At 32.4% G+C, this 13,917-nt stretch overlaps 1 protein-coding gene across 1 annotated transcript in view; it reads left to right on the top strand.

The window, feature by feature from the left end:
* The first annotated feature begins 6,074 nt into the window (after window positions 1-6,074).
* Window positions 6,075-13,917, top strand: part of LOC143910998 (uncharacterized) — a 29,543-nt gene continuing 21,700 nt past the window's right edge. Inside the window, exons 1-2 of the mRNA XM_077429681.1 lie at window positions 6,075-6,287; window positions 11,844-12,043. Coding sequence (XP_077285807.1) covers window positions 11,981-12,043 — 63 coding nt within the window. The 5' untranslated portion in view covers window positions 6,075-6,287; window positions 11,844-11,980. The remainder of the gene's footprint in view (window positions 6,288-11,843; window positions 12,044-13,917) is intronic.

The following is a 13,917-nucleotide window of genomic DNA, read 5'->3' as shown; positions in this document are numbered from 1 at the left end:
GCATTTTTGATTTAAAGACCGCATTCATTCTTCCAAATGCACTCAATCCTAATTTCATACGTCTCTTTATTTCTTCTTCTTTACTACCGGACATGTCAATTATTTGACCTAAATATAAATAATTATTTACTACTTTACTGATTTATCAGCTAATGCAGGGTTTCCCAAACTATGTTCTGCGGAACACCAGTGTTCCGCTGAACCTGAATAGGTGTTCTGCGACAATTTGAAAAGGTTTTATACACTGCAACTCATTTAAAGATCTACTTCATATTAAATAATTTAGCAAAGCAAAATAGTTCAGGCAAATTTTTTTTGACGTTTTAACTAATCCTTCATGGTTGATAAAACTTGCATACATATCTAGCAGATATTTTTACCAAATGCAATGAAGTTAACTTATCATTACAAGGAAAAAGTATTACAATTTTTAATACAAAGGATAAAATTGCATCTTTTGATAACAAAATACATACAATTTTGGATTTCATCTAGTTCAATCTAATAATTTTGATAGTGCCGCGTATTGTTCAAATGTTGTAAATGCATTGTTAAAGGTTTGCCGAACCTGTTTTACAAAGGATTTACAACAATGGAACAATGAGCGGCACCTTGGCTATCCTACCTCTAGCAATAACTATACGTATTTACATATGTACCAAAAATATATCATTTCTTTACAAAACATCCTCTGAACTATTTAGTGAGCCATACTGTTTAAATTTCCACACAGTGAATCATCCAAAAAAAGTATTTTTCAGAATTCAATTAAATTTGGCGCAGTCCAGTTTTTGAAGTAATTGATATTTAAAATTTGAACAGTACAATTTTTACGCTGCTATGACTCACGTAGAACAATTTTGCGTTGCCGATCATAGCGAGACCTTTTAACAAACGCATACGAGAGCCAAATTTGCATTTATCTGCATTCAAATTTGCATATCGCTGAGTGATACAATTCATGAAAGGTGTCCCAAAGTGGATTGACATATGAAATGATTGCTTCATATGTAGACACAGTGCTTTAGAAATTTTAATACCCATGTCATAAAACTCTCCCAACTAAAAGATCGAAAGAGGTCTGTTGGATGTATGTACATATTTCGTTGTATCATGATCCAATTGATAGATTTCTCGAAATTGGTGATTTAAACCCGACTGGTTGTCGCCTATCGTTTCCATATACGGAGACAACAATCGAAAGTAAAAACATATACTTTTGGATCGACTCATGAATATTCGAATGTGGGGGAGTCATTCAAGAAATTGAGAGTCGTGTTCATATCTATTATTGGCCGTGAATGTTTATTAATTGAATTATGTAAATGATTTTATATAAAATTAAGTGTCCACCTATGGTGAATGATCCCTATAATAACATGATCATACTTTTTGATATTTGTAACTGTTGGTAAATTAATATGTTATTTTTTTTATGAGCAACTAATACAATCATTAATCAACTTTGAAGCATTATTATATATAGTGTTTTTAACCGGCTTCGCTCGGTATTTGCAATATAAACCGCTTAAACATGGCAAATCTAATAGCAAACATTTTATTAAATTTATTTGTATAGTTTTATTTTATATATGGTTCGTAGGAAAACAAATCAATATTCAAATAAATTTAATAAAATGTCTACTATTACATAGATTGGCCTTGTTTAAGAGGTTTATATTAAAAATACCGAGCGAAGTCGGGTAAAAACACTAGTTTCCTATAATATTTTAGAACTTGGATAATACCTTTGCAAGTTCTAAAATATTATAGTACCCTTTCGCTATTGTTTTTATATTAATATACATTTAATGATTATCTAAATGTAATCTGAAAATATTATTTTCTAAAACGTTATTAACATTTAATAAACGAACTTTATTTTATACGAAGTTAATTTTTAGTATTCAAATATTATATTTCTATATTTGATTTTTAAAAACTTTTTATTGTTCGTATGTTCACAATTAGTGTTTCAGCTCTAGAATTTCTCGAAAAAAAATCATTTTTGCAAGGATTTTGTTAGTTCTCTTTGTTCAAAAATTTTATATTACGAAAATATGTAAAAGAAACTGAATAAATGAAACGTAAAGGAGGTATGTAAAAAAGAGCTATCACTGATTTAAGATTGCAAAACGAGGTGGGAACAAATGGTTGAATCAGTCAAAAAGGAGTGAATTTATTTAAATATTGATAATATTTATAATGAAGAATTTGTTAAGACTGCTGAAATATCAATGGGATGAAACCCATTAGAAAACTGACGCATCTTCGAGCAGAAAAGATTTTACGCTGATTTTATCAGAAAAGATTTTACGCTATTTGATGAAGTAGCACTCTGCACTTTAGAGAAGATCAATAGTCAAATAAGTTCGGAGCTTATTTTTGAAAAAAAAAAAATTGTATCCCTATGTAAATTTCTTCAAAATCCTAGTGTACTCAGCAGTGCCGGTTTTAAGGGGAGGCTGGGTCGGGCGCCAAATAAGTTAGGGCGCCACACGATGCGCCAAAGGCGCTCTAAAATTTAAAATTAGAGCGCCGAAAGCCATACAAAATTTTAGATTAAAGCGCTAAAGGCGAAATTTTTTTCTAAGGGCGTTTAGAAAAAAAATCATTGGGTCTAAGGCCGGCACTGCTACTCAACTTTAAAACTTGTTTCTAATAATAATTCACACAGTATAGCGAGAGAAATGTTTAACAGAATCTTTGGAAGTAGAAAAACCGAAGAAAAAAAATGATATAGAATCGAGATGGAGCGAGAATTCCTTATTCCTTATATTCCTTAATAATCACAATATATTTTTAATTTATTCCAATAGATACTGATCCAGTGGTCATTGTTTATTTTATACATTATTTGTCTTGTTAGTTAGTATTCATAATATTATCTTATTTTAATGTAAATGCTTAAGCAAAGCATAATAGGAAAAAAGCTCAAAAATCTGTTTACGATTCAGTATTCATTCAATATGCTATTTTTAACGATCTAAAGCAGCGTTTCCCAACCTGTGATACGCGGTTCATGGTTGGTGGTACGCGAAAAAAAATCAGTACTGGCGGACATGCAGGAATGAATGATTTACAATCATAAATCGAAATCTGGCAATCGATTTTAGAGTGCATTTTTAAATTTACCGCGTTAGCGCTCCAATAAATAAATAACTTGAATTTGACAATTGAAAACAACTCGATAATGATCTTTAATGTTGCAGATAAAATTGAAAGTATGATTAAGAAATTAGATTTTGGAATCTATGTTTCGAAAATGATCAAACTGAAGTATTTGAAACTTTACATAATTTCTTATCTGAAAACAAGAATAGTATGTCTCAGGATATATGTACGTGAAAAAATAATTGAACATTTAAAAGGGTTGAAATCGTCTTTTACGCAGTGCTTCCCCAAACCTTAAGAAGCAAACAATTGGATTTCAAACCCTTTGATAATGAACATTTTCGGACAGCTACCAAGGAAAAGGAGAACTTGATTGAACTTTCAAATTATAGCATTTAAAAACTGAATTCGAAATAAATAAAGTTAATATAATAATATGAACTGCTTTCTGACATAGAGCTTATTAGCGATAAATAGTTTTGATTAAAACCATTTTTCAATAATAGAAGTATGACAAAATAGCAGATAAATATATTAAAATTTGAGCACTTTATAATTGTGACTCGCAAATAACTTTTTTTCCACAAAATTTCTTACCAAAACGTGTATCCTGTCTTTACACTCCTGCGTGTATCCTGTCTTTACACTCCTTACCATGCAAATACTATATATAATAATTACACTTGCAAAAACAAATTCCATGAAATACAATCATTTTTTTTATATCGTGGTACAAGTTAGCGCTATCCATTGTTCCATTGTTGTAAATCCTTTGTAAAAAAGGTTCGGCAAACCTTTAACAATGCATTTACAACCTTTGAACAATACGCGGCACCTTCTGGGTCCGGTGACTAGTTCTGATAAAACTGTTCGACACGAAAAATGGTTCAGAGACGAGATATGACTTTTCTTATTGATCTATGCCCAGTAGACACGAATCTGGTAATAAAAAAAATGTTGATTGGCTCGATATTCGGAGATATGTGTTTTTTAAATCGCGCGATTTTTCTATATCTTCGTGTTGTTCGGTCGATGTCTCAAAATTTGTCAACTTCCTGTTCAAAATGAATATTGGAATCTATAGTCGGGTATTTTATCTTTCATTTGTAGTACTTTTAAGCTTTCAAATCTCTCTAAGTAGTCGTCCAGTTCAAATCAAAAGTCAAAAGTACGTATTTTCACTTGGGATTTTTTCCCACTGTTAATACTATTTTATATTCAGTATTTTCTATTGAAGCATGTTTATTGGGATAGTGTTCTAGCCACACTATTTTTTGTTTTCGTTTAAAAGGGTTAATTGGAAGTGTGAATTTTAAATCGGTAAAATTGCGAGCTTAAAGCTCGTACTAGTATTTACACGAATCTGAATTGAATTAATAGGGATAATGTATTAAATTGTCTTTATATAAGAATTAAATAAAATTCCACTTTCGAAAAATCATATTTCGACTATTCTTGTGGATTAATAACATAAATTCGTTTGATAAAATAAATGAAATACGGCTATATCCAGGGCCGCGCCTAGGAGTTCGGCCGCCTGTGTGTAAACTTAAATCGGCCGCTCTTTAATTTATATCAGCATTTGTATAAATCATATTAATAAAAATAAAAAAATTAAGTGCATGCGAGTAGTGCAAAAATCTTACCTTGTGATAAAAATTGTGTTGAAAATTTTGATCACAATAAAAATTAACCAGAAAAACAGACAGAAAACCAAAAAGTTTAGTTCTGAACAGGACCATATGACAAGAGAGACTGAACGTTTTCAAGTTCACTCATGAAAATATAGTGCTTTTATCCCAATCCCATATCTAGGACATTGTTCTTTTGATGACCAACCAATAATAACATAAAAGACATAGCTCTGTGCGGACCGAAGCTATACCTGCTATCCCGTTATTTCCCAGAAGTATTGTTCGGGTGTGTTACAAGCTGTAACTTGCAACAGCAATCCACAAGTATACAACAAGACAACCTAAATGCATTTTAAAAAGCACGATGTCTTGTTTCTTATTTTTTAAGGAATATATTTTTTTTGACGAATGCCAACCAACAAAATATGGTTTTGTAAAATCCCAAAAAAAAATGAAAAATCACATCCTGAAAAGGATGAGTGGGGGCCCCAAATTTTAAATACGCCTGCCCCCCCCCATTTACTTAATCCGCCACTGAGTTTATCATTCAAACATGTATGTATATATATATATATATATATATATATATATATATATATATATATATATACATACATATGTCTATGTCTATATATACGTATGTATATGTCTGTTTGTCTGTCTCGTATAGGCTCCTAAGCCACTTAACCGATTACGATGGAACTTTCTGGATTTGTCGTATGCATGTCCGGGAAGCTTACTGTGAAAAAAAACGGGAAAAAACCTCTTAATTATAATATTCGTAATTACGATTTTATCGACGCTAATGTTTGAAGCGCCATTGTGTAGTCAAAGAAATGTGTTCGTTGCTAACCACGTTACCAGTTGGTTTATGACGACACGGCGTTGAAGAGACGTTAGTAGAGCTCCCACCATCATTTGGGTCGGGAACGGGAATTCATTGCATATATGTATAATACGTAAAATAATATAATATCCGAAGAATATTTAGGGAATGATGTCGTTCCTAAAATTGAAACTTTCGCAAATATGGCCATTAGATGCATGCTTAGCATAATTATTTCGGGATCTTCAGTACATGCTGATGACGACACACATACATATGTATGTACTCGTATACACGAACTTTTCTGAAAATAAACAAACTGCTCAAATAATCATAATTGACAAATGAGAATGTTTGTGAAGCGTAGCTCAATGGGTATTCCCTTAGGTGGGATCCGAGGGGCTTACGAGCTTCAACTTGTGTATTGAAGCAGCTAAGCACTGAAATGTCGTATTTGCTGGAAAGTGGGGTGTCATAAAAGCCTAACGTAAACAGCACGTGAGTCAGTGTGAACTCGACGTTCACGAGGCGTGTGCTTGTGCGGTATCGGACCGGTTGTGAACGCGCCATTATACCAATTTTTAAAAATACGTACGCTCTCAGCAAAGTTTCAAATTCAAATCCAGTGTATTGTTTGACAGATAAATAGAAAAAAAAATAGTAACGACAGTGACAATGTTGAGATTGTTTCAAAATTTTACAAAAAGTTTAAGGTATTAAACTATTATTTAATGAATTATGTATTTACAGTATTAAAAATATTTCAAAATTTTCCCTTTTTCCAATACGTGTTTGTAATTTTTTCATACATATAATGAAAGAAAATGTCGCATATGTACGTATGTACATATGCGACAGTTAATCTCTGTATTGCAACTACTTATTTAGTTATCATAAAATCTAAAAGTAGCTGTTTTGTTTAATATAATACATTAAATGCTAAAATATGAAATTAATTTTGGTTCAATTAAAAAAAAGCTTAAATTTTGTAATAGTAGACTCAAAGATTCCATCGGTTCAATGTGATATTTTTTTCAAATTTCCTTTCCAATTCATCGGAAATGACCTAATATTGCACCACTTTTTGCTTAGCAACCTGGACAGACTACCTTCCGTATAAGTAATTTTATTGATAGATATAATAAAACAAGCGATAAGCCCGATGAAATAGCATCGTATGGGTTATGACTTAAAAAAAATAGTAAAAGAATCAAAATCAAAGTAGAAATCGGAATCAGGAATCGAAATTGGAATTGAAATCAGGAATCGGAATAGAAATCGGGATTGGAAATTGGAACCTAGGATCGGAATTGAGATTAGAATCGAGAATCGGAATTGAAATCAGAATTGAAATTGGAATCGAGAATCGGAATTAAAATCAGAATATAAATCGGTTTGGAATCGGGAGCGTTAGGATACACACTCACACATACACAAAATAGCGTCTTTAAATATATAATTACCAGATATTTCAATTGATTCGTTGAAAATAGTTAAAATAGAACATTTAATAAATCAAACAAACATAACTCTTAACCTTTTTCAAACTGGCAGGGTCAAATTGACCGTAATAACTCAATGGCTCCGACCAGCTTCTTCGATACGTAATCTGATCCGTTGGCAACGTATCATATTTCACCGTTTCAATCATCGTTTGTCAAAATTTCTCCATTGAAATTTTGACACTCGTCAAAGAGTTGAATGCTATTTTTCGTACCAGTTTATCTTCTTATTCTAATGCCGCATCCGTATTTGGATGTAGGCGACTACCATGGGCAGACATTGTTTATGGCCCTTGCAAATTCTGCCCTATCATGGGCAAGCCGAAACAATTTTTCGAGTCCCATCCATGACCTGATTGATGTTCCAGAGCCAAGAGAGCTCCTTTCCCCCAAGCCACCGTTTGTCTTCTATTTTCCCCTCCATGATTGTTTGTAGAAGGCGATATTTAGGGCCGCGAATAATTCACGTCGCCAAAATATTCCATCTTACGGCGCTTTGACGTATCGAGAAGCTCTCTCTTTTTAAATACCTCCTTTATTATGAAGAAGCTGGAAGACCGTTTCGATCCTCACAAGCTCCTTCCATGAGATCTTTAACATCCTCTATCTCTATCCTGTTCTTCTATGCTTGATGCTAATTTTCGAAACGAACTCATTCTGACAACGAAAACTTGGTCATCCCAATTTTTTGCACTAGAATTTGCAATTCGAGATGAAATGCAATGGTAATAACCGGACAATGTGCGATGCATTAATAACGAGTTGTAAATTAACACAAATGAAGTGCAATTGGGAATGCACCCAATAATTACTTCGCCAGACGTATTCTAATACACACTCGTCAATTATGTATTCTCATACTAAATCCGGAAGTGTTTTTCCTGTCTTTGAAAATATTCGCCCCTGTCGTATTAATTTTATTTATTTGGCAAATCTTCAAATATTCCAGCAAATAAAAATATGTTTTATGCGTATGTAAAATTATATTGATATTCCGTATATGTACATAAGTACTGTACGTGATTCGAGTGATAGTGCAATCGTGAATCATAATAATGACTCATAGATTCCCTGAAAACTCTTTTTTTCTTTTTGTTTTGATAATGTTCGTTGAGTATACTAGAATTAAGTGGTTTTCCTGTGTATATTTTCCAGTTGTTATAATAATAATCTAAATCATAAATTGAGCTAGTTAATGTTTAATAACTAAAACTATAAATTGCATAGTTACAATCGTATTACGTATATATATACATATGTACAATACAAATACAAATAACTAACATAGATAAATCATAATTGATGGTGATACATAAATAATAGATTCAGATTAAATTAAATCTTGACAGTGATCAATATTTTTTTCCAGGAATATATGCAGGCGCGGCTCGTGCATAGGAACTGCGGCGCTGCAGCACCCCCAGAAAAAATACAAAAAAATCACATATGTATACATTTACAACTTGTGAATATAATTTAAATAAGAATGATTAGATATTTGACATAATCATTATTAATTAGTATGTCAAATATATTTAAATACAAGTTGTAAATGCGTTTGTAATTTTTCTGGGGGTGCTGCAGCGCCGCAGTTCCTATGCACGAGCCGCGCCTGAATTTATGTACATCAAAAAGTAAATCTTATAGATATAATACATACATACATATATACTTATGTATGTATTTATACATTTATTACCTTTGAATCAATAAATTTAAAATTAATATGTACATATATATGTACATATGTAGGTACAATTTTTACTAAATAATTAATGTAATAATACAAAATAATGAAGTTCGTTATATCGTTATAGCCATTATATTTGAAAGTGGCGGAAGTCCAATTTTCAGCTCCAAAAATACTCTTTTTGTTTGACTTAATTCACAAATTGTAATCACTTATTTTAACTCGATATGTCCAAAATCTTGGAAAAGTAGAATAAACGTATAGCAGGTCACCAGTATTTTTAAATATTGTTATTAATAGAAAATTTAAATGTCGTAAACTATGACACTTTCCTATTTCGGTGGCTTGATTTTTATCAAGTCGTCTTTGATAAAAAAATTATTACGAAGTAACATGGCATAACAACAATAACGAGGAAATAAGTGTTATTTCTACAATTATTTCTGATTCCAATGTAATATATGTATGTGTGTTAAATAACTGGTCAATTATTTCTGGTTCTAGTTTATTATTTGTGCATATGTATTACTGGGGATTTTACAATGTCAATGTACATTGCACGGCGTCCAGTCAAAACCGCTCGGTCAATAAGCGCCCCGACATAGCCGCGCCGACATTACCGCGCCGCGACAAAACCGCTAGAGCCAAAACTGCGACAGAAATAACTACGCTAATCTATCAAAATCGAGATCGAAGTCAAAATTTATGTTTTATTTTTTTCATATATTCTGGCGCGGTTTTGTTGCCGAGAGCTTATTGCTGGGGTGGTTTTGTCAGCGCGCGGTAATGTCTGTCGCGGTTTTTTCGCAGCGCGGTTGCATGTCGGGGCGCTTATTGACCGAGTGGAAAAGTCAGGGTACCACATTGTACATCAATCATTTTGTTGATTAATTTAATAACCACAACAATGGTATTAGTAAAAAGATTGACCATACTGCGGATGTCAAAAAAATACCCATAAAAGTTAGTTCCATTAAACAAAACTATTGAATAGAAATATCGACTATCTATTCGATAGTTTTGTTTAATGGACCTAACTTTTATGGGTAATTTTTTGACGTCTAATACACATCACACGGTTTTAGGTGCCGTATTAATTTATTTAACTCGTTGAAATATAACCTTTTGTCAGTAGATAGGCTCACTGACTAGTTCTATACATTCCACACACACCTACACAGGTATGTACATTTGGTAGATAATAATCTTTAAGGATAACTATGCACATATGTGATACATAAACCAAATTAGTTACTGATAAATTTCTCCGAGTGATCTTTCAACATGAGTGTACATATGTATGTACATAGATGGATGCAGACGAGACCGGAGCATCCATCGATTAGGACTTAATCGAAGTGATGTCGTTTGCAATATGGGCAAAGTGGTTTGGCAGCACAGTATGGGATTTGAACTGGTGACCCTCGACTCGGTAGCCGTGACCGACGCGCCAGCACGGATCAACGCCCCAAAAAGCCGACCATCCGTGGTCAAAAAACCAGAACACAGATCCGATCATCCCAATAATCAATAGCTCCAAATTCGCACGCTGTGACTTGACTGAACCAACGGAGCTCAAACCTTTGGTATTTTAGATACGGTTGCACTTTTTATTCAATTTCATTTTTGAGCAGTGCAGTGGCGTAACTACTATGTCGCGGGGGTATGCGGTACATGCGAGCCCGTGGGTCGGGAGGGCCTTCGGGAACATCTCCAAATATTTATATATATTAAAAATAAATAAAAAAATATAGGAAAATCAATTCACCCTAATTGAAAACAGGTAGAAGTGCATATGTATAAAAAAATTCTACTTGCTCTACGAACTTGAACACGCGAACTATCGTACTAACGAGAACTCGAGTGCCAGATATTTCGTATTCGCGATTTTCGTGACAACAATTGTCGTGTGGGCGATCGCAATGTGCGAAATAGTTGCAGCCCGAAATGATTTTTTTCATCACCAAGTGTTTCATTGAATATATATCAAAATCCAAATAACGAATCTATATTCACTGTATATCCTACATCGAAATCTATATAATTTTAGAATGGTTATTTTCATAAATATCATATATTACCTTCTTTTATATATTAAAAATTTTATTTTCTTTAAAAGAAAAATAGAGTATTAAAATAGATTTTAACTTTAATCAAAAAAATATATTTTTACGCACTGCAACCCGCGAGCAATTAGAAAATACATAGATAAATTGGCTCATCTGTACATAAGGTTGCGCATCAATGTTTATAAACGCCTTTGTGACTATTCCGCACATGGCGATCTCGAAAAAAAATTGGCACAAATTCTGTTACCTTGCAACTATATTTTTTTAAAACAGTGTACATATGTATGTATACATATACATACAATATTCAATGACACAGTAATTTTCATCTGACTATCAATCTATAATGGATTTCAAAATAAAAACTTTATTTTAATAAACATTTTTTTTTTAAATAATATTTTTTTTATTTCATAGTATAGGTATAAACTATTTCAAAATTGTGTAGTGTCAAGAGTTTTGACACGGTGATAATTGCTTGGAGAAATTAAAGTAAAAATATCAACACTTGAATGAATTACATAAATATTATTTTTAAAATAAAAATCCGACACATCCTGAGTATATATGTATGTATGTAGAAGCTAAGTGCTTCTGTAACTATAGCGTGTGGCGTTGAAGGATTTTTTTCTGCATTTGAAGTGAACAATTAGTCGTTTCAGCGTTGAATCAAAAGTGAAGGTCGTAAACGCACCTTGAAATGTCAATATAATCAACTGGAGTTTATTTACCTCTTGTGCACACGCGTTAACCCATTAGGTGACATTTTCCCACAAGGCAATGCATATAAAACACCCTTTTCCAATATACACATCTTTGAACGGGTTTTATGACTAAATCAACCATACCGAAATAAACACACTTGCGTATTAAAAGTGGCAAAATTACAATTTTATATGATGTAATACTGAAATCAATGAAATCGAAAAAAATTGGAAAATTTTGAAAAATTCAAATAAAATTTATGATCTGTAATGACTAATTTCATTCTGTGCATCTTCACAATAGATCATATAAACTTAAGAAGAGATGAATGAATATGTAAACATGAAAAAAATAGCACTGTGATATGGATCATCATGTGCGAGACATTTTCTTATTAAATTATAGTGCTTAGTGATTTAAAGTGATATTAAGTTTTTAAAATGAAGTGCCATTTTTGGACATTGTATTTTCTTATGTTCCTGCAATTCGGTGACTCTAAAAAGGTAAGATTTTTTTTATTCAAATCGCAATTTGTATTTAGTAAGCCACTTACTCGAATTATCTACATAATATGATAGAGATTGTGCGTCTTTTCCAATCCCAATGGCTATAATTAGGGATTGCAATACCGGTATTCCGGTTCACCGGTAAATCGACACAATGTCGCCATCGGTAAATACCGGTGAATTAAAAAAAATACTGGTAATAACAGTAAACTATATTATCGCGAATTAAGTACATATACAGACATATTATTGCATAATATTACATTAAAAATCGATGCAAATGGCGTATTGTGGATTAGGTTGTCTGGAATTTGTTTATTTTCAGTATATATTAAATGTGGTAAATTGATAAATTCACAGGCTAACCAAATCGTAATAAATGCGATCAGACCGAAACTTTCAAATGGTCCAAACTTTATATAAATAAATATGATTGGTATTTATTTATTATTGCGAATTAACTTTAATGCATTTATATGACATTATTCACCTGAAATTTTTTTTAATTATTTACGATTCAATCTATGTAGGTTAACGTTTTTTGGAAAAAACCCGAAACAGTTATCTAATCCACGATTTTTTTTAATTTACCCGTAAAAGGAAAAATCATTTACCGTTTCACTTAAATCCTTTAAAAATACATCTGCATACTTTTACTACCTATACATATGTATATGTAATCATTTATAGTATTTGGTTTTCTTTCTTTTTTTTGCTAAATGCTTAAAAAAATATTTTCATAGTAAAGGCACATAAAGTATTCATATTTTTGAAATTTTGCGTTTTTAAATAAAAAATTCCACTTTGCCTGAAGAAAAAGATCTTCAATGTGTTTTGCCAATGATGACGTACGGATGTGAAACTTAAACATTGAACGCCAAGATGTTACACAAAATCCAACGTATTCAAATAATTATTGTAGGCTGTATTCTTGTCGTAACTAGGAGAGATAGGAAGCGGAGTGAGAAGGATGACAAGGGTAGTGGATATAGTGGAGAGAGTGATGACTAGTCACCGGAGCCTGAGGGGGCCGTGTATTGTTCAAAGGTTGTAAATGCATTGTTAAAGGTTTGCCGAACAATGAATAGCACTGTGACTATCCTACCTCTAGTGATGACTGATGAAATTGACATGCCAATAGACGGGTCACGTACCTAGAAGAATGGACGAAAGGTGGACAGAAGAAGTGCAGGAATGGCACCCGAGAGAATGTAAAAATGTGAAGGGAAGGCCGCAAGGTAGATGGATCGACAAAATCGGAAAATTGTGTGGGGTAAGATGGATGAGAGTTACGGAGAACAGAGACGAATGAAAGCGTGTCGCAGAGACCTTCATCCAACAGTGGATGGCGAATGGCTGTAAATAATGATGTAGTCTAATCTGTTCCGCAAAAAAAGTAAGGGAAAATATAAATAATTGAATTTCTGAAGAAAAAAAAACATGATTCACTTCACATCTTCACTTTTTTTATTTTCTCACATTTATTATTATTTTTTCGGAACAGATCTAGCACATTATATGAAGGTTGGCTGTATTTATACATTTTCCAAATCGTTTGTAAAAACTTCAATATACATATATTTTCCATTTGTGAGTACATACATAGTATTTTTTATGAACCATCTCGTCGCAATACGTGTCATAAAATCCAACTTATTAAAATGCTTCGCTAATTTTAATACCAAGTGAATTTTCTCAAAACGAATTAGCAAAGCAAATATTTGCTAATTTACCCCAACATCGACTTAGTCGAAACGAAACACACGTTCGTTCGATTAGCAATTAGCGTAACTTACCGACTTTTATCAATCGGTTATTTATTTGATGGCCAATATCAATTTAATGTGGTAGATTAGCGCAGTAAACGGCAC

This window comes from Arctopsyche grandis, chromosome 1 (assembly GCF_051622035.1).
Source record: "Arctopsyche grandis isolate Sample6627 chromosome 1, ASM5162203v2, whole genome shotgun sequence".
Taxonomy (NCBI): Eukaryota; Metazoa; Arthropoda; class Insecta; order Trichoptera; family Hydropsychidae; genus Arctopsyche; species Arctopsyche grandis.
This window is presented reverse-complemented; position numbering and strand designations above follow the sequence as displayed.